The 24,803-nt window shown below is 52.2% G+C and overlaps 1 protein-coding gene across 3 annotated transcripts in view; it reads right to left on the reverse strand.

The window, feature by feature from the left end:
* The window catches only part of AXL (AXL receptor tyrosine kinase), a 42,449-nt gene extending 19,531 nt beyond the window's left edge, over positions 1-22,918 (reverse strand). The window contains exons 1-10 of one of the 3 annotated variants that reach the window (XM_007996886.3): positions 22,397-22,917; positions 21,029-21,251; positions 20,641-20,741; positions 19,850-20,026; positions 10,606-10,686; positions 10,355-10,470; positions 3,540-3,750; positions 3,085-3,224; positions 2,375-2,525; positions 2,096-2,122 (exon numbers count right to left, since the gene is read on the reverse strand). In XM_007996886.3, the coding sequence (XP_007995077.2) occupies positions 2,096-2,122; positions 2,375-2,525; positions 3,085-3,224; positions 3,540-3,750; positions 10,355-10,470; positions 10,606-10,686; positions 19,850-20,026; positions 20,641-20,741; positions 21,029-21,251; positions 22,397-22,481 (1,312 nt within the window). In that variant the 5' untranslated portion in view covers positions 22,482-22,917. Of the gene's footprint in view, positions 1-2,095; positions 2,123-2,374; positions 2,526-3,084; positions 3,225-3,539; positions 3,751-10,354; positions 10,471-10,605; positions 10,687-19,849; positions 20,027-20,640; positions 20,742-21,028; positions 21,252-22,396 lie in introns of all 3 variants that reach the window. The other 2 variants (XM_007996884.3, XM_007996887.3) reach the window with 2 other exon arrangements.
* Between the last annotated feature and the right edge of the window lie 1,885 nt (positions 22,919-24,803).

Consider the following 24,803-nt stretch of genomic DNA (forward strand, 5'->3'; position numbering starts at 1 on the left):
AGTGTAGATAAACAGGTGAGTAGGGAAGGAGATCCTTGCAGTGTAGGACGGTGCATGAAGCGTGTGCACGGAGGGCGAGACTGGTGAATGAAGGACTAAGGAATATCTTTTGAGGAGAATGCAATGACTACAAAAGGATTTTCTTTCTCTCTTTTTTTTTTCTGTTTTTTTTTTTTTTTTTTTTTTTTTCTGAGACAGGGTCTCATTCTTTCACCCAGGCTGGAGTGCAGTGGCCCGATCTCAGCTCATTGCAACCTCTGCCTCCCAGTTTCAAGCGAATCTCCTGCCTCAGCTTCCAAGTAGCTGGGATTACAGGTGTGCACCACCATGCCCGGCTAATTTTTGTATTATTTTTTTGGTAGAGACAGGATTTCACCATGTCTCCTGAGTAGCTGGGACTGCAGGTCTGTGCCACTTGGCTAACTTTTTTTTCTTTTCTTTCTTTTTTTTTTTTTTTATTTGAGACAGAGTCTTGCTCTATTGCCCAAGCTGGAGTACAGTGGCATGATCTTGGCTCACTGTAACCTCCGCCTCCCAGGTTCAAGCAATTCTTGTGCCTCAGCCTCCCGAGTAGCTGGGATTACAGGCTCGCACCACCACGCCCAGCTAATTTTTGTATTTTTAGTAGAGATGGGTTTTCGCCATGCTGGCCAGGCTGGTCTTGAACTCCTGACCTCAGGTGATCCACCTGTCTCAGGCCTCCCAAAGTGCTGAGATTACAGGCATGAGCCACTGCACCCGGCCACAGGGGTTTCCATAAAGCAAGGAATGAGGGTGAGATAAATATCCAAAGGGGTATGATAAGCATATACAGGGTTGAATGGCTGCTGGAAAAGTTGGGGGTGTGTGAAGTGGGAAGAGTATTCATGAAGTCTTAGATACAAGGAGTGAGCAAGGAACTTTAAGGATGTAATTGCAGTGTGACAGAAGTGTGCAGTGAGCATGCAAAAGATGTGAGAAGGGCAGATGAGGAGTATGGGGTGCACAGAAAGGGGGTATAAAAAGGGCAGGGGTGGAATGGAGTGTGTAAGAAATAAAGATCGTTATGTGCTGAGTGTGCAAGGGGTTCAGGGTGAGTGTGCAGAGAGTGAGATGGGTTGGGATTAGTGAAGGGTGAGGGAATGATGTCTATGGAGTGTGGGGTAAGCATGCAAGGAGAATCGGGTGTGGGAAAGTTGTGGACAATGTTTTTCAGTGTTTGCAATGTGGAAGGTATGGTAAGTGCATACAAGGTGTGCAGAGTTTGTGAATGAGAAGTGTGGTTGTGCAATGGGCCTTGGGATTCATGTGGGAGGAATGGATTATAATGGGATGTATGTGAAAGGAGGGTGGAATGAGCTTGGAAAGGGTATGTGAAGAAATGTAGGAAGGGATGTGAGGAGTATTGAAGGCTAGTGGGTTGAGTTACAAGAGTGGGCTGTAATAGTGCCCAGAGGAGACAATGAGTGTAGGAGGAATGTTTGAGAATTGTCAGAGAAATATTTGAGAGGGATGGATGTGAGGAGGATACCTCATTCCTCCATCCATCCACCTTTCTACCCATCCCTTCATCCATTCATCCACTCACAAATCCATCCATCTGTCCATCCATCCATTTATCCAACCATCCATCCATCCACCCATCTACCCATTCATGGATCCACTCACCACCCAGTCATCTTTTATTCATCCACCTATCCACCCCATCTATTAATCCATTGACCCACCCACCCATCCACCCTCTATATATCCATCCATCCATCCACCCATCCATCTACCCATCCATTTATCCACTCACCATCCAGTCATTTATCTGTTCACCCACCTATCCACCCTCTATTCATCCATTGACCCACCCACCCATCCACCCTCCATATATCCATCCATCCATTTGTTCATCCATCCACCCACCTACCTATCATTCCCTGAATACCTACAATGTTCTATGCTAGGCCATTATAGGCACCTCCATCAAGGACCACACAAACTCAAGAAGTAGGTTAGAGTGATGAGTTCGAGAAACATGAAAGGGATGTGCAATGAGTATGTATGGTGACAGCACCCCCACTAGGTGTTGAGGGGAGGGAGGGAGGAGACGGGGTGTGGAAGCCCTTACCCAGCTGGTGGACTGGCTGTGCTTGCCCTGTGAGAAGAAAGGACAGAGGAGACGTGCTCAGAGAGGACAAGACTGGCGTGGCACAGGTAAGGGAGTGAGGGTGTGGCACGGGTAAAGGAGTGAGGCCATGGCATGGGTAAGGGAGTGAGGGCGGTTCTCGGTAAGGCTCGGGGTAGGAACAGGGCCTAGGTTGCGGTAACTCTGAAAGGTACAGGGAGTAAGTCAGGGCTGTCAGGGAGAAATAGGGTTAAAGCAGATTGGGCATGGCTTTGGACTTACCTGGGCGCCAGGCCTCCAGGGGTACTGGGAGGCTCCAGGGTCCATCCCCAGCAGCAGTGTAGGCTGCCACACACACTGTCAGATTGGACACAGACCCGTCCCCCTGCAGCTCCAGGGTCACCTCTTGCCTTAGCCCTATGTCCATTAGCACCTAGGGGGTCCAGAAGTGGCATCAGGGTAGAGCCTCACCCCCAGCTGTTAAGCCTTCACTCTTGGGCTCAATGCCCCACCTCTTTCTCAAAGCCCTCTCCCCATCCTCCAACTCCTCATCCTTCCTTGTCCTCCCTTCATCTCTCATCCTCATCCTTTAACCTGTATCCCTCCATCCCCTTCTAGCTTCCCTTTCCATCCTCTCTCCCTACGTCAGGGTATTGCTAGCCTTGATAGCAGTGCCTTTGTGCAAATTGGGAAAAGGTACCCCTTCCCCAAGGTGCTATACAACTATCTGCTGTGAAATCGTTATAGTAAATACGAGTCTGCTGAAATGCTTTTGCAGTGGTTCAAAAATAGCCATTCCCCATGCCCTCCCCTAGACCCCCTTATTCTCCCCAGAATGTGAATGTGAACCTTCCCTGAACGTGCCTCTCTAGGCGTAGAGCAATTGCGTACTACCCAACGTGCACAACCGTCCATGTCTGCCCTGATATCTTCTCCTCCCTGTCTCCCTCCTCCCCCAGCCACTCCACTCCAGTCCCACCAGCAGCACCCACCTCTGGGGTGTCCTGGCCTTGATACGCCAGCCGGTACCCTAACAGGGTACCCTGCAGGGGCGCCTGGGGCTCCTGCCAATGCACGAAGGCCTGGCTCCCATTCCGCGTGGCACTAATGTTCTCAGGGGGGCCCAGGGGCACTGGAGGACAGGGAAGAGGGGAAGCTGGCACCCCCACCTCTTCCTGACCCCCTCCCCTGTTCCCAGGAAATGGGTGCAGGGTGCCAAGGGCACGCACGTGGGCAACTCATGGAGGCCTCCCATGAGCGGAAGCACAGGGGACAGAAGGGCTGGGAGAGAGGCCAGTGGGCAGTGCTGCTGAGGGGTCAGAGATTGGACGGGAAGGAGATTGAGGCCATGAGGGGTAAAGGGGTGAAAGGGGACAATGGAGGTGGCACTGATGTAAGCAAAGTCCAGTGGGGTAGTGGTGACGTCTCCCTCCCCAGCCTTTCTTACCTCCCTCCGGCGTCTCCACAGGAAGCCAGTGTGTCCAGGATGAGGGGCCCTGGCTGCTGGTGCATGCCACACGGATGTGATAAGGGGTGTGAGGATGGAGGCTGCCCAGCCGAAGCTGGTGGGGGGGCACAGAGGCTTGCAAGGTGAGGGGCTCCTCTGGGGGGTCTGGTTCTCCCGCCTGGATGCCCACCTCATTGTCTGACAGCATAGCCTGGGGAGAGGGAAGGGTGTGAGGACAGAACGACCAAGCAATCACATGAGATGGTCACACAGCTCCCAGTGGTGGTGGTTCTAGTATGACTACACAACTTTGCAAGGGTGTGTGTGTGTGTGTGTTGCAGCGCCATGCTGGGATAACACAGGCACCTGGATTTGCAAACCAAGGAGATCATTTGGTTGTATACCACGTGGTTCCAAAAGCCACCTCCGGCAAGACTCTTCCCTCTCTGATCCTCGGTTTTCTCCTCGGGCAAATGGGGCCTTAGAGGATCAAATGCCTTACAGGATTGTTTAAAGATTAAATGTAGTTATGCCCAAAGGATGCCACAGTGCATGGCGGGTGGCCAGCACCGATAATAATGATGCATATTGTGATGACAATAATAATGCAAATAGACTGGGCACAGTGGCTCCCGCCTGTAATCCCAGCACTTTGGGAGCCCGAGGTAGGCGATCACTTGAGGTTAGGAGTTCAAGACCGGCCTGGCCAACGTGGTGAAACTCTGTCTGTTCCAAAAATATAAAAAATTAGCCAGGTGTGGTGGTGCTTGCCTGTAATCCCAGCTACTCAGGAGGCTGAGATAGGAGAATCACTTGAACCTGGGAGGCAGAGGTTGCAGTGAGCTGAGATCACATCACTGCACTCCAGCCTGGGTAACAGAGCAAGACTCTGTCTCAAATAATAATAATAATAGCATGATATTGTGAGATTCCATTTATATGACATTATACTACAGGCAAAAGCATTGTTCTAGAAGCAGAAGTGTGGTCATCTCTGGGGCCTGAGGGAGCCTTGTTGGGGACTGGAAGGGTCTATGTCTTGATTTGGACGGTGGTTACATGGTGAATATGTGTATTACACAATCTCAAGGGTGTCCAATCTTTTGACTTTCCTGGACCATAGTGGAAGAAGAATTGTCTCGGGCCACACATAAAATACACTAACACTAACGATAGCTGATGAGTTAAAAAAAAAAAAAATCACAAACAAATCTCATGTTTTAAGAAAGTTTATGAATGTGTGTTGGGCCGCATTCAAAGTCATCCTGGGCCACATGTGTTAGACGACCTTGATCTAGATGTAGACTGAAGACTATGCATGTCATACGTCTCATTTCTTTTTTTTTTTTTTTTTGGAGACAGAGTATTGCTCTGTTGCCCAGGCTGGAGTGCAGTGGCAAGATCTTGGCTCACTGCAACCTCCATCTTCCAGGTTCAAGCAATTCTCCTGCCTCGGCCTCCCAAGTAGCTGAGACTACGCACACCACCACGCCCGACTAATTGCTGTATTTTCAGTAGAGACAGGGTTTCACCATGTTGGTCAGGCTGGTCTCAAACTCCCGACCTCAGGCAATCCGCCCGCCTCAGCCTCTCAAAGTGCTGGGATTGCAGGTGTGAGCCACCATGCCTGGCCTATGAGTCCACTTCATCACCCGAGCTGGAGTGCAGTGGCATGATCTCGGCTCACTGCAGTCTCCACCTCCCAGGTTCAGGCAATTCTCATGCCTCGGCCTCCCAAATAGATGGGATTACAGGCATGAGCCACCACGTTTGGCTAATTTTTTTTTAATTATTATTTTTTAGACGGAGTCTTGCTCTGTCACTCAGGGTGGAGTGCAGTGGCATGATCTCAGCTCACTGCAACCTCCACATCCCAGGCTAAAGCAATTCTCCTGCTTCAGCCTCTCGAGTAGCTGGGGCTACAGTAATGCACCACTATGCCTGGCTAACTTTTTTGTATTTTTAGTAGAGACGAGGTTTCACCATGTTGGTCAGGCTGGTCTCAAACTCCTGATCTTAAGTGATCTGCCTGCCTCGGCCTCCCAAAGGGGCTGGGATTACAGGTGTGAGCCACCACACCTGGCTTTTTTTGCATTCTGTGCAGAAAAAGCGTTTCACCATGTTGCCCAGGCTGGTCTCAAACTCCTGACCTCAGGTAATCCACCCGCCTCAGCCTCCCAAAGTACTGGGATTACAGGCGTGAGCCACTGTGCCTGTCATGTCATATATTATCTTAATTAAAAAAGAAAAACACGTCCAACATTTACTGAGTACCATTCTTAGCCCTTGACAAATCTGAATTCTTTTGGCCTTCACATCAACCCTGTTGTCCTGTGGTAAGTATTATGCTTATTCCCACTGTACAGATGACAACACTGAGGCCCAGAGAGATGGAATCACTTGCTCAAGGTCATCCGTTTGTCAGTGATGAAGCTGGGACCTGAACCCCATCCTGTCCCCATAGTCTTCACTCTACTGGCGGTAAGAATATCAATAATGGTAATAATACCTCTTGTCTGTGCACAGAGGCAGTTTAGCCTAGTGCTGAGGAGCACAGGTGCTGGATCTGGGGCTCAAATCCAGGCTCTACCATTCCCTAGCTGTGTGCCTCAGTCTTCTCATCTGTAAAATGGGATGACAGTGGCTCCCTACCTCATGGGGTTGACTGAATTGGGGCATATAAGCATTTAGAAGACTGCTTGTGCATACGTAGTGGCATTTATTATTTTATTTATCTATCTATCTATCTATTTATTTATTTATTTGAGATGGAGTTTCGCTCTTGTTGCCCAGGCTGGAGTGCAATGGCGTGATCTCAGCTCACTGCAACCTCCGCCTCCCAGGTTCAAGTGATTCTCCTGCCTCAGCCTCCTGAGTAGCTAGGATTACAGGCGTGCACCACCACGCCCAGCTAATTCTGTATTTTTAGTAGAGACAGGGTTTCTCCATGTTGGTCAGGCTGGTCTCAAACTCCCAACCTCAGATGATCTGCCCGCCTCAGCCTCCCAAAGTGCTGGGATTACAGGCATGAGCCACCGCGCCCGGCCTGTCACTTACTATTTTATGTGTGTTTCCTGGTAACAAGTGTCAAGCTCTGCATAGCAGCACAAGTTCCCGTACCTATTCTGCCCCAGGAATGGCACACTCAGGGTGGAGGGGGCCACCGCTGGTGTACACATCTGTATAGCCCTGCCACACGGAACCACAAAACCCCCATAACCACACAACTCACAGCCACGCACCTCAGGAATGCTGCAGCCAAGGACTTCCCCTTCACCCTGGAGACCCCAGCCATACAGCCACACAGTATGTCAGGAAGGAGTTTACTGCCACAGGGTGTGGGATCTAAAGCCAGATTCCTTGGATCTAAGTCCTGGGTTGGATGCTGTTTGCTGTGTGATCTAGAGTGAGTGTCTTAACTTCTCTGAGTCTCAGTGTCTATCTCTGGAAAATGGGCATCACAGTTCCTACTTGTCAGGGTATAAGGTTTAATGAATGACATGCTGCATATAAACTGCTTTGCACGTTATAATTATCAACAGCTAACATTTGTTTTCTTGCTTTCTTTCTTTTTTTTAGGCAGGGTCTCACTCTGTCACACAAGCTGGAGTGCAGTGGTGCAATGACAGCCCCACCTAACTTTTTATTTATTTGGAGAGATGGGGTTTCACCGTGTTGGCCAGGCAGGTCTCAAACTCCTGGGCTCAAACGATCCACCTGCCTCGGCCTCCCAAAGGGCTGGTATTACAGGTGTGAGCCATGGCACCCGGCCTAGCAAACATTTCTTGAGTGCCAAATATGTACCAAGCTCCCTGTCAAGCACATTCCTGGATGAACTCATTGACTTTGCACTACCACCCTATGGGGTCAATTTCTTTTCTCATCCCCATTGTACAGACAGGGAAGCCAAGGCCCAGAGAGGTTCAGCAACTTGCCCAAAGTCACACAGCCCCCATGGGGGGAGACGACACCACCATGAGACCTGGGGAGGCCTAGGGGCAGATGGTGGGTACAAGGAGGGGGTGAGGCTGTCACCATGCCTGCTCTCTGACCCGCAGTGACAAACAGGAAGAGGAACCTCTACCAGGACAGAGGGGAGATGGGTACAGACAGTTGGTCTCCCCGTGCCTGCTCCCACTTCTCTTTTCCCTGGGACGGCTGTGACCCTCCCACTGGAACTCTTCAGCCCTAGCCTGTGTACAGCAGGAAGTGAGACCTGGAGAGGGAAGAGGACACACTTCTGCTTTCCTGGGAACACTTGGTGGATGTGGGCAGGGGTGCAGCTGATGCCTGACCTGGCATTTGAGGTCTCCCGAATCCGGCTGGCCTCTGGGATTGAATCTTAGCTTAGGCTTTCTAGCCCCGGGGAGGGGTGGAGGGTAGGGAAAGGTCACTTCCCCTCTCTGGGCCTCAGTTCCTTACCTTGAAAAAGGGAAGATTCATAGCCACTATTTTTTTTTTTTTTCTGAGACTGAGTCTCACTCTGTCAACCAGGCTGGAGAACAGACGTTCAGTCATGCCTCACTGCAGTCCTGACTGTCAGGCTCAGGTGATTGTCCCACTTCCGCCTCCCGAGTAGCTGGGACTACAGGTGCGTGCCACCACGCTCAGCTAAATTTTTTGAATTTTTTGTACAGACATGCCTCAGCCCCGTGAAGTTCTGGGATTACAGGCGTGAGCTATCATGCCCAGCCAACAGTCACTATTTTCTAGGTTTAAAATGACAAGCAGATGGGGTTGTGCTCAGGGCATGTAAGTATAAGACAATTCCTGTTTAATCAAGCACTGACTCTAAACATTTTCTCAGGGCCCGGCATGGTGGCTCACGCCTGTCATCCCAGCACTTTGGGAGGCCAAGGTGGGCGGATCACTTGAGGTCAGGAGTTCGAGACCAGCCTGGCCAACATGGCGAAACCTTGTCTCTACTAAAAATACAAAAATTAGCTGGGCATGGTAGCGGGCACCTGTAAGCTAGCTACTCAGGAGACTAAGGCAGGAGAATTGCTTGAACCCAGGAGGCTGAGGTTGCAATAAGCTGTGATCACGTCACGGCACTCCAGTCTGGGTGACAGAGCGAGACTCTGTCTCAAAAAAAAAAAAAAAAAAAGAAAAGAAAAGAAAAGAAAAAAACAAAAAACAGTTTATAAGGAGGTTAGGAGCATGACATGGGTTTGCTATGACCTTGGACAAGCTGGTTAACCATTCTGAGCCTTAGTTTCTTCATCTGGAAAATGGGTGTATCCATAGACCCTCCTTCACAAACACATGAGGAGGTGTGCGTAAAACTTTAATGCAAGGCCTGGTGCACAGCGGACACTCAGTAAAAGTTGGTCATTCTTCATTACTGTCATCTACCACCATAGGCACTGTCCACCCCCTATCTCCAACATTCTAATCTCAGAGAACTTCAGACCAGAATTCGGCCTGATATTTACAGATCTGTGAGTTTGGTTTTGGTTTTGGTTTTCTTCTTTCTGTCTTTTTTTTTTTTTTTTGAGACGGAAGTTCGCTCTTGTTACCCAAGCTGGAGTGCAATGGCACGATCTCGGCTCACTGCAACCTCTGCCTCCCAGGTTCAAGCGATTCTCTTGCCTCAGCCTCCTGAGTAGCTGGGATTACAGGTGTGTGCCACCACACCTGGCTAATTTTTTGTATTTTTAGTAGAAATGGGGTTTCACCATGTTAGCCAGGCTGGTCTCGAACTCCTGACCTCAGGTGATCCACCCGCCTTGGCCTCCCAAAGTGCTGGGGTTATAGGTGTAAGCCACCACACCTGGCCTGGTTTTAGTTTTCTTACTCTAGGAGCAACTTGAGGGCAGAGTCTGGGTCTAGCTCATCTGGGTTGTAATATATCCTTCTAGCAAATATTCTCTACTGTATGTCTGGTCCTGTGCTGGACAAGAATGAAGAGCCAGTGGTGACTGGGACAGCTCCAGCCCTGCCCATCAGAGCTTACATTGCAGTAGGGGACAGACCCATCCCCAGACAGTGACCACACAGAGTAGCCAGGGCTGGGATGGGAGAAGTGAAGGGTTCTGGGTACCCAGTGGTAACAGAAATGGCTCCAGACCCTGCTATCTCAGGGCTCCCACTCTGGCTAGAGTTAATATCACTAATACTGAAAATAATTTAGACAGCTGATCATTTTCATTTTGTTAAATTTGTTTTTTTGTTTTAAGACAGAGTCTCGCTCTGTCACCCAGGCTGGAGAGCAATGGCGTGATCTTGGCTCACTGCAACCTCCGCTCACTGCAACCTCCGTCTCCCAGCTTCAAACAGTTCTCCTGTCTCATCCCCCTGAGTAGCTGGGACTGCAAGCCCATGCCACCAGGCCCAGCTAATTTTTGTATTTTTAGTAGAGATGCGGTTTTGCTATGTTGGCCAGGCCGGTCTCGAACTCCTGACCTCGAGTGATCCGCACACCACGGCCTCCCAAAGGATTATAGGCATGAGCCACCGTGCCTGGCCAATTTTGTTAAGTTTGTTTCCTATGTTCGATATGCCATTTTAAGTTGGTAATTTGCATTCACTCATTGAATTTTCACACTAAGCATTCCAGGTAAGCACTACCATTATGTCCATTTTGTAGACGAGAGAACTGAGCCCCAGAGAGATTAAGCCTCCTACTCAAGCTCACACAGCCAGAAGGTGGTGGAGCTAGGATTTGAACCCAGGACATCTGGCTTAACCCCCCCAGGCTCTACTGCTTCTCAACAGTGGCAGAGAAGTGGTGGATTCCCAGGGAGAGGATGAGGGTTGTGGATGTGGGTGGAAGGAGGCCTGAGACTGAAATGAACCAAGTTTGGGCGTCTCACCTGCAGGGTGCAGTGGGTCAGGGGGTAGATGCCGCTCAGGCCTGGAGTCCAAGCCACCTCCAGCTCCGTGGGTTGGCGGGAGACCAGGTGGAGGTTACGGGGCTGCTGGGGGAGCACTGTGGACAGATAGGAGGGATTGACCCTGGGGAGCCTTTGCTCAAAGCTCCCTACCCTGCTCTCTGCCCCCACTCTGACCCCAGACCCAAGCCCTACCCTCTGATGCCCAGCTCCCCACCTCCCAACCCTGTCACCTGTGATGGTGGCCGTGCGGGATGTAGTGACCCCCTTGGCGTTATGGGCTTCGCAGGAGAAAGAGGATGTCTTGTTCAGCCCTAGGGAGTCACATGAGGGAAGGGCCCAGTATCAGAGAGGGGCAGGACGGGCTCCCAGGCCATGCCGGGCCACTCCTACCACGGCCTGCCTGACCAGGGTCAGTGCAGCCCACACAGGCACTTGCCTGAAGGGAGAGTTAGCAGAGTTGAGGGCAATGAGTTAGGAACACAGCCTCCATCCCCAAACGCAAGGATGGCTTGGCTTCAGCCCTAACCTCCCGCCACACAGCCACACATAGTACAGACACACACAGCCACACATAGGCACAGACACACACATTCTCACACACATTCTTACACCTCAGAGACACACTTATACACACACATAGACATATACTCACACAGACACACACAAAGACTCACACAGCCACACACAGGCACAGACACACACACTCATACACACACAAATACACACATACACAGACACACACAAAGACACACAACCACACACAGGCACAGGCACACACACTTTTACACCCCAGATAGATACACACTCATACACACACATAGATACATATGCTCACACAGACACACACATAGCCACACACAGGCACACACAGGCACAGGTGCACACACACACACACACATTTTTACACCCCAGAGAGAGACACATACTCATACACACACATGCTCACACAGACACACACACAGCCACACACAGGCACATACACACACATTCTTACACCCCAGATAGAGACACATACTCATAGACACACATATAAACGCACATGCTTACACACACGCACAGCCACAGAGACACAGCCACACACACACACACACAGTCTGTCTCACACACACAGATTCTTACACCTAGATACATACTCATATATACATATATAGACACACAGAAACACACGTGCTCGTATATATGGACATAGACACATATATACATACACATAGACACACAAAAGCATACACAGACACACACACACAGGAGACACACAAACATGCACACACTCACATGCACAAACACAGGCACCCTAACTCACAGGGTCACACGTATGGGCACACACACCTGCTAGACACACTTAAGGAAACCGGCCCATGGCTGTGCATCAATGGAGACATGTCTATTCATCTCTAAGCTTGCCTCTTACCAACCCCTCTCCCCCTCTCCCCGTCACACGCTCTGCTCTGGCCTCACTGGCCTCCAGTGTCTCTGGAACGAATACATGAAGCATGTTTCCACCCCAAGAACTGTGCACTGTTCCCTGTGCTCAAAACAGTCTTCCACAAATGTCCACGTGACTCGCACCCTCTTCTTTCATTTTTGTTCCTCAACAACACCTCTCAGTCCGCTGGGCCTGGCCACCCTGTTAATATTGGAGCTTGGCAAGGCACGGTGGCTCATGACTGTAATCCCAGCACTTTGGGAGGCCGAGTCGGGAGGATCGCTTGAGGCCAGGAGTTAGAGACCAGCCTGGGCAACATGGTGAGACCCCATCTCTACTAAAAAGAGAAAAATTAGCCAGGTGCGGTGGTGCACACCTGTAGTCCCAGCTACTTGGGAGGCTAAGGTGGGAGGACTACCTGTGCCCGGCGAGGTGGAGGCTGCAGTGAGCTGTGATTGCACCACTGCACTCCAACCTGGGCGACAGAGTGTGGCCCTGTCTCAAAAAAATTAAAAATAATAAAATGAAATATAAAGGCTGGGCACAGTGGCTTGCGCCTGTAATCCCAGTCTTGGGAGGCCAAGGCAGGTGGATCGCCTAAGGTCAGAAGTTGGAGACCAGCCTGGCCAACATAGTGAAACCTCGTCTCTACTAAAAATACAAAAAATTAGCTGGGCGTAGTGGCAGGCCCCTGTAATCCCAGCTACTCAGGAGGTTGAGACAGGAGAATTGCTTGAACCCAGGAGGCAGAGGCTGCAGTGAGCTGAGATCACGCCATTGCACTCCAGTCTGGGCAACAAGAGCGAAACTCTGCCTAAAAAAAAAAAAAAAAAAAGAATAAAATAAAATAAAATAAAATAAAATAAAGAAATAAAAATAAAATAAAATTGGAGGTAACTGGAGCTTCCCCTCCAAATCTACCCCCTTCTCGCTTTACTTTTCCTCTTTGGTTCTTCTCATCGCCCAGCATACTTTACCTGTTACCCAGGTACCTTGTCCATTGTCAGTTTCCCCCACTAAAATGTCAGCTCCAGGAGGGCAGGGGTTGTGTGTGTTTCGTCCCCTGCTGTGTCAGGATGGTCTGGCACACAATAGATGTGCCATAAATGTGTGTTGAACGAGTGAGTGAATGTGTGTTCAGCTGTGTACTTATGAGGATCCCTGGGCATAGGTGCAGAAATGTGAGCGTGTGTAATTCCACAGGGAAGTTCATGTATTGTGTCTTGACTGTTTTTTTTCTTTTCTTCTCTTTTCTTTTCTTTTTTGAGAGTCTCGTTCTGTCACCCAGGCTAGAGTGCAGTGGGATGATCTTGGCTCACTGCAACCTCCACCTCCCGGGTTCAAGTGATTCTCCTGCCTCAGCCTTCTGAATAGCTGGGATTACAGGAGCGCGCCACCACACCCGGCTAATTTTTGTGTTTTTTAGTAGAGATAGGGTTTCACCATGTCGGCCAGGCTGGTCTCAAACTCCTGACCTCAAGTGATCTGTCCGCGTCACCCTCACAAAGTGCTGGGATTACAGGCATGAGCCACCGTGCCCAGCCTTGAGTAACTGTTTTTGAGTGAAGGTGGATTGCCTTCACTCCCTAATGTGGTGGTGGTGGCGTTGGTATCACAGGTGTGCACACACAGAAGCACATACAAGTACAGAGACAAACACAAGAGACACAGACCTGCAAGCACACATAGATACCCAACACACACCGCTATACAACATGCATCAGTCCCCCTTTATCCGAAGTTTCACTTTTTGAGGTTTTAGTTACTCTTAGTCTAAAAATATTCAATGGAAAATTCCAGATATAACTCCTAAGTTTTAAATTGCACGCCGTTCTGTGTACTGTGATGAAACCTCATGCCATCCCACTCTGGTTGGCCTGGAACATGAATCCCCCCTTTGTCCAGCATCTCAGTGCTATAGCTGATACCTGTCTGTGGGTCACTTAGCTATCAGATCGACTGTCCTGGTATTGCAGTGCTGGTGTTCAAGAAACTCTTATTTTTCTAAATAATGGCCTGGCTGGGTGCTGTGGCTCACGCCTGTAATCCCAGCACTTTGGGAGGCCGAGGCGGCAGATCACTTGAGGTTAGAAGTTTAACCCAAGCCTGGGCAACATAGTGAAATCCCCATCTCTACTAAAAATACAAAAAAAAAAAAAAAGAAAAAAGAAAATCAGCCAGGCGTGGTGGTGGACGCCTGTAATCCCAGCTATTCGGGAGGCTGAGGCACGATAATCGCTAAAACCCGGGTGGTGGAGGTTGCAGTGAGCCAAGATCGTGCCACTGCACTCCAGCCTGGGTGACAGACCAAGACTCTGTCTTAAAAAAAAAAAAAAAAAGCCCCAGTGTGCAAAATAATGATGGCTGCAATTCGGATAGGCCAAAGAGAAGCCTTAAAGTGCTTCCTTTTAAGTGAAAAGGTGAAAGTTCTCCACTTAGAAAAAGATAATCAACGGCCGGGCGCAGTGGCTCACGCCTGTAATGCCAGCACTTTGGGAGGCCGAGGTGGGTGGATCACGAGGAGTTTGAGATGAGCCTGACCAACACGGTGAAACGCTGTCTCTACTAAAAATACAAAAATTAGCCAGGTATGGAGGTGCACACCTGTAATCTCAGCTACTCAGGAGGCTGAGGCAGGAGAATTGCTTGAACCCGGGAGGTGGAGGTTGCAGTGAGCGGAGATCGCACCATTGCACTCCAGCCTGGGCAACAGGAGCTAAACTCCATCTCAAAAAAAAAAAAAAAAAAAAAAAAAAAGATAATCACATACACTGAGGTAGCTAAGATCTACAGTAAGAAAACAATCTATCTGCGAAATTGTGAAGGAAAAAGAAAGTTATGCATAGTATACATAGGGCTTGGTATTATTCATTGTTTCAGGCTTTTGCGGGGGTCTTAGAGAATGTATCCTGGTGAATAAGGGGAACCCCTCAACACAGATACACATAGAAACATAGTCAGCCCCCCAACACACACACACACAATGTCTGTGCTAGGGTGTAAGAAGGATCAAGTTTTTCGTTTTGTTTTTTGAGAGAGGGTCTTGCTCTGTCACCCAGGCTGGAGTGCAGTGGCACAATCATGGCTCACTGCAGCCTTGATTTTCAGGGCTCAAGCGATTCTCCTGTCTCATCCTCCCGAGTGGCTGGGACTACAGGAGGCCACCACACTTCGCTAACTTTTAAATTTTTTTGTAGAGAAGAGGGGAGTCTCACTCTGTTGCCCAGACTTTTCTCAAACTTCTGGCCCCAAGCGATCCTCCCACCTCGGCCTCCCAAACTGTTGGAATTGCAGGCTGAGCCACTCCGTGCCTGGACCTGGGACCAAGTCTTGTAAGTGCAACTGCAGTTCTGCGTGTTGTTTACGCGTGTGCCTGTGCATCTGCGTCTGTGTTTCTGAGACGGTATGTTTGTGATCCTGCGTGTATCTGTGGATGGCGTGTATGTGCGTATGTTAAGTATCTGTGTGAGTGTCTCTCGTGTTTCCTCCGTGCGTGTACGCCTGTGTTCCCACCGCGTTCGCAAGGGAGGCTCTCCATCTGCAGACAAAAAGTTTCCTTTTGTCCATCAGCGGAGGGAGTGGAATGGGGCAAAGTCTGCAGAGGCCGGAAGCGGGTGGGTAGGGGAGCTCCTCAGTCGCCGCTTCCTAGGTGGCCGTACCCAGCCAAGGTCAGGTGCCCGCTCCCACAGCCCCCGCGCCCCGAAGGCCCCGCGCCCGCAGCCCCCGCGCCGCCGGGAGGAGAAACAGTACAGTCCCGGGCGGGCGGCCCGAGAGGGGGCGGGGAGCCTGGGTCGGGTCCAGCCACCTGGCACGTGGGGCCCCGCCAGGGTCAGCGCGCGGGAGCTGGAGAAGCCCTGGGGCGGGAGGTGGGTTCTGGAGCCGGGTCCCGTTCCGACCGCAGCATTCCTGCCCCCGCGTGAGTCACCGGGGGCACCTCCCCACCCCAGCGCTTCCGGCCGGCCGGCTTCGGGGGCGCGGAGCCAGAGCCGGGATACCCCTTCCCAGGCCCCAACGGCCGCACCTTGAGTGAAGGGAACAGGAGGAACTGGGACCCCTTCCCTTCCAGAATTCTCTTGCTTTACCGCAGGAGGACAGGAGCAGGCCGACTCCAGATGTGCTTTCCAGATGTCCTGACCATCCCCCCCAACCCCTGCTCTCCGCCCCAGCTTTTCCAGAGAATGAGAGGGATAGAAGGAGGAGGGGCACGCCCTGAGTCAGATAGAGGGACAGAAGCACACAAACGGACAAAATTCCTTCACACAGCAACCCCCCCAACACACTCACAATGACTCACACTTAAACACACAGGGGCTGTTATTAGCACAGAAAACGCAGCACTTGGTAAGTTAACGGCACACAGATATGCAAGGGCTGATGTCACAAACACAGTGACACAAAAACACCATGACTCACACATATACACACGGACTGACACTGATGTACGTTCATAAAGAGACATGTATGCATACAAGCCAACGTGGGACAAACACATCGACACACAGTCGCACGTATACACATTGATTACAAACACCTAGCAACGCAATATACATCTAGGCTGACGCCAACACACACAGAAAACTAAATGTCCCTGTATATTGAGAGACACACACCACGCAACAGCATACACGGAGTTGAGGTGGACAGACAGATGCACACCAGGACACAATGAAGGGTTATGGTGACCTGCTCAGACACAGACACACCGATGCGTACCAACACACAGCCTTTATCTATGCCATAAGATGGAGCTGGATGCACCCAGGTTTCATGTTCACCGAGACACAGACTGATACAAAAACACATTTGCGCTGGGTGCGGTGGCTCACGCCTGTAATCCTAGTACTTTGGAAGGCCGAGGCCGGTGGATCACTTGAGGTCAGAAGTTCGAGACTAGTCTGGCCAACAGGGTGAAACCCTGTCTCTACTAAAAATACAAAAATAAGCTGGGCGTGTCTGTAATCCCGGCTACTCAGGAGGCTGAAGCAGGAGAATCGCTTGAACCTGGGAGGCAGAAGTTACAGTAAGCCAAGCTCGTGTCACTGCACTCCAGCTTGGGTGACAGAGTGAGACTCTGTCTCAAAAAAAAAAAAAAAACAAACCCAAAAACCAAAAAACAAAGACACACAGTTTCATAGATGCGCTGGCTTGATGCAGACACGAGGATGGAGTCACTGCCATGGACACATAGATTGACACAGACACACATGTATATGCTGGCTGGTAAGCATCCTTGGGTCATGTACTCAGAGGCAGCAGGGGCCAGTGCACAGACAGGGAGACCAGAGAGAAGCAGAGGGGGCTGTTGCACACATACACATAGATCTGTGACGACAGTCATACACCAACGTGCCTTACCCTGTGACATATACACACATGCCACAGAGACATCTATGGACACACACAGAAAGCTGGTAAGAGGCTGAGGGTTGAGTGCAATGGCTCACGCCTGTAAATCCCAACACTTTGGGAGGCTGAGGTGGGGGGATCACTTGAGGCCAGGAGTTCAAGACCAGCCGGGGTAACATGGTGAGACCCCGTCTCTACCAAAAAATATTAAAATTATCCAGGTATGATGGCACATGCCTGTAGTCCCAGCTGCTTGAGGGGTGGGTGGGTGCCGAGGTAGGAGGATTGCTTGAGCCCAGGAGGTGGAGGCTACAGTGAGCCATGATCACAGTACTGTACTCCAGCCTGGGTTACATAGCGAGAGTTTGTCTTGAAAAAAAATAAGGGAAAAAAAAAAGCTGGTAAGAAACACAAGTTATCCATGGACACATGCTGATTCTGCAAGGGAACAGAAGCTCTCACTAGGACACGCTCACACCCATAGCTGCACACCTGTGGGCTGACACTACCACCTGCATACAGAGAGGTGTGCAGCATAGCCCCAAACCCACTACCCTCCATGCACACTTTACTTTCATACAATGAGTCTCAGCTGTGAACACACAAACACAAAAAAGAGGGACAGACACAGGCTGACACTGGTATACTCAGTCATGCACACATACATAGACACCCATACACGGGCAACCCCTAAGAAACGTAGAGAGAGAGACATACTATGAAGATCCAAACACACACTGGGACAGAACCCAAGTTGAAGGAAATATACTTAGTCACACACACACACACACACACATACCACACACGGGACATCCACAGAAGCCCACCCTCGCCAAGGCACACCCTCACACAGAGGTTGTGCTGACGGATACACTAACACTCAGATCCAGAACACACGGATATCCAGACACCCCACCACACCACACAGACATGCACAGACCCTCACACCTGTGCAGCCCCCATTTCTCTCCCTTCCCTTCCCTTCTTATGGGACCTGCCAGGCTGACTCATGCCCCATCCCCGACCCTGGTCCCTCCTCAGGCACTCGAGCCATGGGCCTGAGTCACTCCTCTGGGGTCAGCATGCTCACCAGGTCTTCCTTGCAACTCAGGGTCCCAGGAATGCTAAGAATGTGAGCTCCTCCCTCCACCCTGGAGACCCCCAGCCAGGAGGCCCCTCCTCATTCCAGCAGAGAGAGGCAGCAGGTTGGGAGTGTGGGAAGCTGATGCCCTCAAGGCTGTAGCCTCCTTCCTCTATGGAGCCTCTGCCATCTGCTCCTCAGTCTTTCCTCCTTCAGTAGGGAGAACCCCCTGAGTCCAGGGTCCCCCAGTGATGCCTCTGACCACTGCATAACCCTGAGCTCTGTCCTGCCTTGTCTGCCTGGTGCAGAAGGGGATGGTCACCAAGAAGGAGAGGGTTTCTGTCGCTCAAACTTCCCTGTCCTGTCTTTTGTTTTGTTTGGTTTTTTGTTTTGAGACAGAGTCTTGCTCTGTCACCCAGGCTGGAGCACAGTGGTGCGATCTTGGCTCACTGCAACCTCCGCCTCCCGGGTTCAAGCAATTCTCCTGCCTCAGCCTCCCAAGTAGCTGGGACTACAGATGCCTGTCACCACGCCTGGCTGATTTTTGTATTTTTGGTAAAGATGGGGTTTTACCATGTTGGCCAGGCTGGTTTCAAACTCCTGGCCTCAAGTGATCCACCTGCCTCAGCCTCCCAAAGTGCTGGAATTACAGGCGTGAACCACCATGCCCGGCCTCCCTGTCCTGTCTATGTACAACTTGGGTCACTGTGGCCTGTCCCTTCCAGTGTCTTTCTGTCTCTCTCTGTCTCCCACTTTGTTTTGTTTTGTTTTATTTTGAGACGGAGTCTTGCTCTGTCACCCAGGCTGGAGTGCAGTGGCGAGATCTGGGCTCACTGCAAGCTCCGCCTCCCGGGTTCACACCATTCTCCTGCCTCAGCCTCCCAAGTAGCTGGGACTACAGGCGCCCGCCAACACGCCCGGCTAATTTTTTTGTATTTTTAGTAGAGATGGGGTTTCACCATGTTAGCCAGGATGGTCTTGATCTCCTGACCTCGTGATCTGCCCGCCTAGGCCTCCCAAAGTGCTGGGATTACAGGCGTGAGCCACCGCGCCCGGCCTCTGTCTCCCACTTTCTTCCTGTTCTCTCTTCTTTGGGTTCAGTTTCCCCAGTGGGGACCGGGCTGGACATCCTCCCTTTGACCGAGGTCAGCAGGGCTTGTTAGGGCAGGAGGTGGGCCGGTTGTGGAGGGAGGCGGAGGAGAGGAGGGCACAGTTGATTCTGGTGCCCTGCTTAGGTCAAGGGCTGACAAAGGGGCACCAGGCCCACACACACTCAGGCCATGGAACAGCTCAGAGGGAACCCAGGACAAAGAATTCTATTCAGAGAGAGGCTGGGGTGAATGGAGGGAAAGAGAAGCAGAGAGACAGAGAAAGAGACACATACAGAGAGAGACAGAAGGACACACACACCGAGAGACAGAAAGACCGAAAAAGGCATTCGGAGAGGAACAAGGTAAGTAGAGATAGAGAGGCAGAGACAAAGTCAGAGGGAGAAACAGAGAGACAGCCAGTGAGGGACAGAAGGACAGTCAGACACCCACGCAGAGGTAGCAATGCTCCCTTGCTCCTGCCTCCAGCCCTGCCCGGCCCCCTGTGCAGGGCTGACCCACATCCCCGGACTCACCTGGAACATGCAGGTTGCGCTGGGGACCGTGACCTGGAGCTGTGGCCAGGGGGACAGCATCCTGGAGCCAGAGTAGGTCCACGGGCTCTGGGGGTCCCTGGGCTTGGCAGCTCAGGTTGAAGGGGGTGTTGGCGGCCACAGTCCTGTCCTCAGGCTCTTCCAGGAAGTAAGGCAAGCCTGTGGGGGTGGGCAGTGGTAGAGGCTGGGGTCCCTCTGAGCCCCCAAGATGTCTGACCCATACTAGGATGCTGTAGGCTTTGGGCAGCAAACTCACCCTGCAGGGTCATTGACCTGCCTGTATCTGATCCCCCGAGGGCACCTGAGCCATACCCAACACACGTGACTCCAATATCTGATTCCTCCCATGTCAAACCCCCCAAGATAGCTGATCTCCTCATGTCTTTCTTCCAGAATGTCTGACAGCTCATCCTCATCTCAGAAAAATGACACCGCTGGGATCGTGGGGAGAGGGGTACGTTGCGTGCCTCTGATGCCTTATCTGATGCCCAGAATGGCGTCCTGTGACCTGATCGTGTCTGATGCTTAGGACATCCAACTACCCCCAAGAAGTCTCTTCACCCAGAACATATAATCCCCCCACCCTTGGCCCCGTAACTTATATGGACTCCCAGCTTCTTGACCCCCCAAAACTCTGACATTCTTACTGTATGTCGCCTAGGGTCATCCCAAATCCTCCAGCACCCTTTGACCCCTCAGGATTCCTGACTTCCCGCAACCTGTGAGTGCCACACATCCTCTGACCCCTCAGGACCCCTGACCCCAGAGCTCACCCTCCAGCCCTACGTAGCCAGGCTGGGACACGAAGTTCTGATGTCCCAGAAACACCAAACACTGGTACTGTCCCGCATCGGAAAGCTGTAGGGAGGCGATTCTGACAGGGCAAGAGGAGAGACAGAGAGGTTCGGGGTCAGAGTTGGACACTGGGAGGGGGTCTGTCAGAACGGAAAGAGGGTGTCCAGCCTGGAAGCTCGTGACAACCACGAAGTAGCTCCTATTATTAACTCATTTTGCAGAAGAGGAAAACGAAACCTAGAGGTTCCATCACACACTCCAAGCCGCACGGCTGACAAGTGGTCAAGCTGGGGTTCCCACCCAGGTGGGCTTTCTGCCTCCTGCGTGACGGAGGTGAGGGTAGGATTTGGGGATATGGCCACACACCTGAGCTGGCTGACCACTATCCAGTCATCCTGCTCATCTTCACCCAGGGGCACCTGGGTCTGGGTGCTGTCCGCGAGCTCCAGGATCTGTCCGTCCCGAAGCCAGTGTACCTCGGGGGGCTCTCCCTGAACCTGGAGCTGACACCGAAGGGTGCCTGTGAGTCCCCGGGCACCTGTGATATTCCCTGGGTTACCCACAAAAGGACTTTCTTCAGCCTGTGTGCCTGCAGGGGAGATGGGAAGAGTTAGCTTAGGAACCCCCCAGCTCCTTCTGGCCCTCAGTTCCACCCTGTCCCTGCCTTCCCACCGGCCGCCAGGACCCCGCCAGGCCCTTAGGCCCACATAGTTGCAGAGTGACCTCAGAGCAGGGTGGAGGGCGGAGGCTCTGAGGGGAGGATGGGAGTCCTCCCAGGGGACTGGGATCCAGCGTCCATCCCATCAGGAAGGAGGCTCGGGATCTGGCAGCCTCCCACGCCCTGCACTGCCTGGCAGGGCCAGCCCCTGCCCCCTCCGTCCTCTCTTAGGTCTCTGGAGACTTAACAGATCATGCTGGTGCTGGTGGATGGAGGGGAAGAATCAGGGGTCGGGGGAGGGAGATAAGGGTGGTGGAGGAGAGAGATAAGGGTGGCGGAGGAGTGAGAAGCCAAAGAAAGTCAGGCAGGGGAGACGAGACAGAGAGGAGCAGAGATACAAGGAGTGACAGAAAAAAATGAAGAAACAGCCCTCAAGAGAGAAGACAAGGTGGGGGCAGAGGGGGGATACAGTCACAGAGGGAGGCTGAGAAGAGAGAGAGACTTAGAGAGCAGGGAGAGAGAGAGGCAGAGACTGTGTGAGAGAGAAACAGAGACCCACAGAGATAGCAGAGCGGGAGGCAGAGACAGAGAGACGAAGTGAGAGCCTCCTCCCCAGAGATGGCGTGGACTGGTGGGGTAGGGACAAGTTGGAGGGGGGTGTTGGCAGGGAGAAGGGTTTCCCCCCGGGCTCCAGAGCCCTCCTCATCCCGCCGCCTGACTCGGTCCACTTGGGAAAGATTTCTTCCTTCTCGGCGACCCCCAGCTCAGCCCCTCTTCCCATGGCCCCCTTCTCAGGTCCAGCCCCCACCCCTGCCCTCAGCTTCTCCTTGTCTGTCTGTCTCTCCGGGTCCTCTCTTCCGTACCCCCTGCCCTTCAGTTCCTCTCTCAGTCTTTCTCCCTCTGTCGCACTTGGTGTCTCTGAATCTGTCTCCTTCTCTTGAAGTCCCTTTTCTGTGGTCCCAGGGAAACTCCCTAAGCCAGCCCAGGCCCCCCACACCTGCCATCATCCCCCACCTCCTACCCCTGCCCCAGCTTCTCCGAGGGGGTCCCTGCCCCAAGGAGCCCCCATCACTCACCCCTGGGGGCCATGCACACCCAGCCGCACAGCGCCAAGCACCAGGCCAGCGGGACCCTGCCCATCCTGGGGCACCGCCACGCCATGGGTGCCAAACTTTCCTCAGAAGTTGTTGGGCTCCCAGCAGGGGAGGGGGCAGGGCCGGGCTGTCCCCGGCCCTCCCCCCAGCTCCGGGCTCTCTGGATTTGGCACTCACTGCCTGCCTGGCACAGCGGCAGGGGAGGCCCTCGCCACCACCGACTCTGCTCAGCAGCCGCCCTCTCAGCACCCCTGCCTCTTTCTCTCACTCCCAGACTTGGGCAAACCCTTTCTCCGCCCCTGGCTCCCCCTTTGCCTCCGCCCACCAGGGCCAGAGCCCAGGGGCCACCTGGACAGTCAGGGGTTAACTCAAGAGAGGAGAGGATCAGCCCTTTCTTAAAGGGGCCAGGGAGGGAGCTGAGGAGGGGGAAGGGGACCCTGGTGGCTGTGCCCCCAGTCCTGGGCCAGTGAGGCCGTGTCTCTCTATCCGGGCTCTGGGCGCTGTCCCTCTGGGCTCTGTGTCTGGTAAACATTCCTCCAGAACTCCACTCCCCTCTCAGCTCCGGCCGTGACGCCCCTCTCCCCGCCTCCACCCCCAGCCCAGCCCCAGCCAGGCCTCCTTGGCCCTTCACTCCCCCTCACTCTCACGGCTCCTCGGACAAGGACACACACACACACACACACACTCTTAGACGTCATTGACACGCAGAGGCTAGGACAAGCAGAGACACGCAGAGAGACCCATACGGGCAGGGGCATGCTACTGGCCCACAGACACACAGACAAGCCGGGCCAGGAGCTCAATTCCTGGAGAAACCTCAGAGACAGGAGGACACTACTGGGTGGGCGTCCATGGGGGACACTTACTTAGGGAGACACAGATCTTCAGACACGCCAAAACCTGCGTGGACGCCTAAATGGGACACCAATATACAGGCGACATGGAAGGGGACCCAAGTTGGAATCCCAGTGCTACCACTAACTGTGGGCTACTGGCAAGTGACTGGCCTCCTGAGCCTCAGTTTGTCCATCTGTAAAATGGGAATAAGAATAGTTGTTGGCCGGCAGTAACTCACTCCTGTAATGCCAGCACTTTGGGAGGCCAAGGTGGAAGGATCACTTAAGCCCAGGAGTTTGAGACCAGACTGGTCAATGCAGCGAGACCCCCGTCTCTACAAGAAGTTTAAAAATTAAAACTTGAGGCCGGGCGCGGTGGCTCAAGCCTGTAATCCCAGCACTTTGGGAGGCCGAGATGGGCGGATCACGAGGTCAGGAGATCAAGACCATCCTGGCTAACACGGTGAAACCCCGTCTCTACTAAAAATACAAAAAAAAACCTAGCCGGGCGAGGTGGCGGGCGCCTGTAGTCCCAGCTACTTGGAAGGCTGAGGCAGGAGAATGGCGTGAACCCGGGAGGCGGAGCTTGCAGTGAGCGGAGATCTGGCCACTGCACTCCAGCCTGGGCGACAGAGCAAGACTCCGTCTCAAAAAAATAAATAAATAAATAAATAAATAAATAAATTTTAAAAAATAAAAAAATTAAAATAAATAAATAAATAAAAATGAAAACTTAACTGGATATCATGGCATGTGCCTGTGGTCCCAGCTACTAGGGAGGCTGGAGTGAGAGGAACACTTGAGTCCAAGAGATCGAGGCTGCAGCGAGCCCTGATCATTCCACTGCTCTCCTTCTGGTGGGATTGTGTATCCTGGTTGTTGCAGACCTGCTGCCTACGTATCGGCTCTGCTGCACCTCCATTTCTCTGCCCTGTGTGTTTGGCATGTGGAGGGCTCTGCATGTCTGGACGTCTGTGAGGAGGAGGCTGGGCATCTATCCCTCTGCTCTTGGCCACCTCTGTTTGGGTACTGGTATCCCTATGGTGCATCGTAAAGTCCTATCTGTTTGACCTGATGTGTCTTCTACCTGCCCCTTGCCAGCACCCCAGTCTGATCCTCCCTTCTCCTGCCTCTATACTCTCACACTCCTTTCTCCCATTTAGCAACCAGAGGACTGTTTCTGAAAGTCAAATCCTACCCCGTCCCTTCTCTGCTTGCCCACGGCCTCCTGCTGCCCACAGGGCAAGCTCCCAGCTCCTTGTCACTGGCCACTTAGGGCCCTTCACCATTGTCTCCCTGGGCTGTGTCTTTTTTTTTTTTTTTTTTTTTTTTTTTTTGAGACAGAGTCTTGCTCTGTTGCTCAGGCTGGAGTGCAGTGGCTTGATCTTGGCTCACTGCAACCTCCACCTCCTGGGTTCAAGTGATCCACCTCAGCTTCCCAAGTAGCTGGGATTACAGGCGTGCACCACCACCCCAGGTTAATTTTTGTATTTTTAGTAGAGACGGGGTTTCACCATGTTGGCCGGGCTGGTCTGGAACTCCTGACCTCAGGT

The sequence above is a fragment of the Chlorocebus sabaeus genome, chromosome 6 (assembly GCF_047675955.1).
Source record: "Chlorocebus sabaeus isolate Y175 chromosome 6, mChlSab1.0.hap1, whole genome shotgun sequence".
Taxonomy (NCBI): Eukaryota; Metazoa; Chordata; class Mammalia; order Primates; family Cercopithecidae; genus Chlorocebus; species Chlorocebus sabaeus.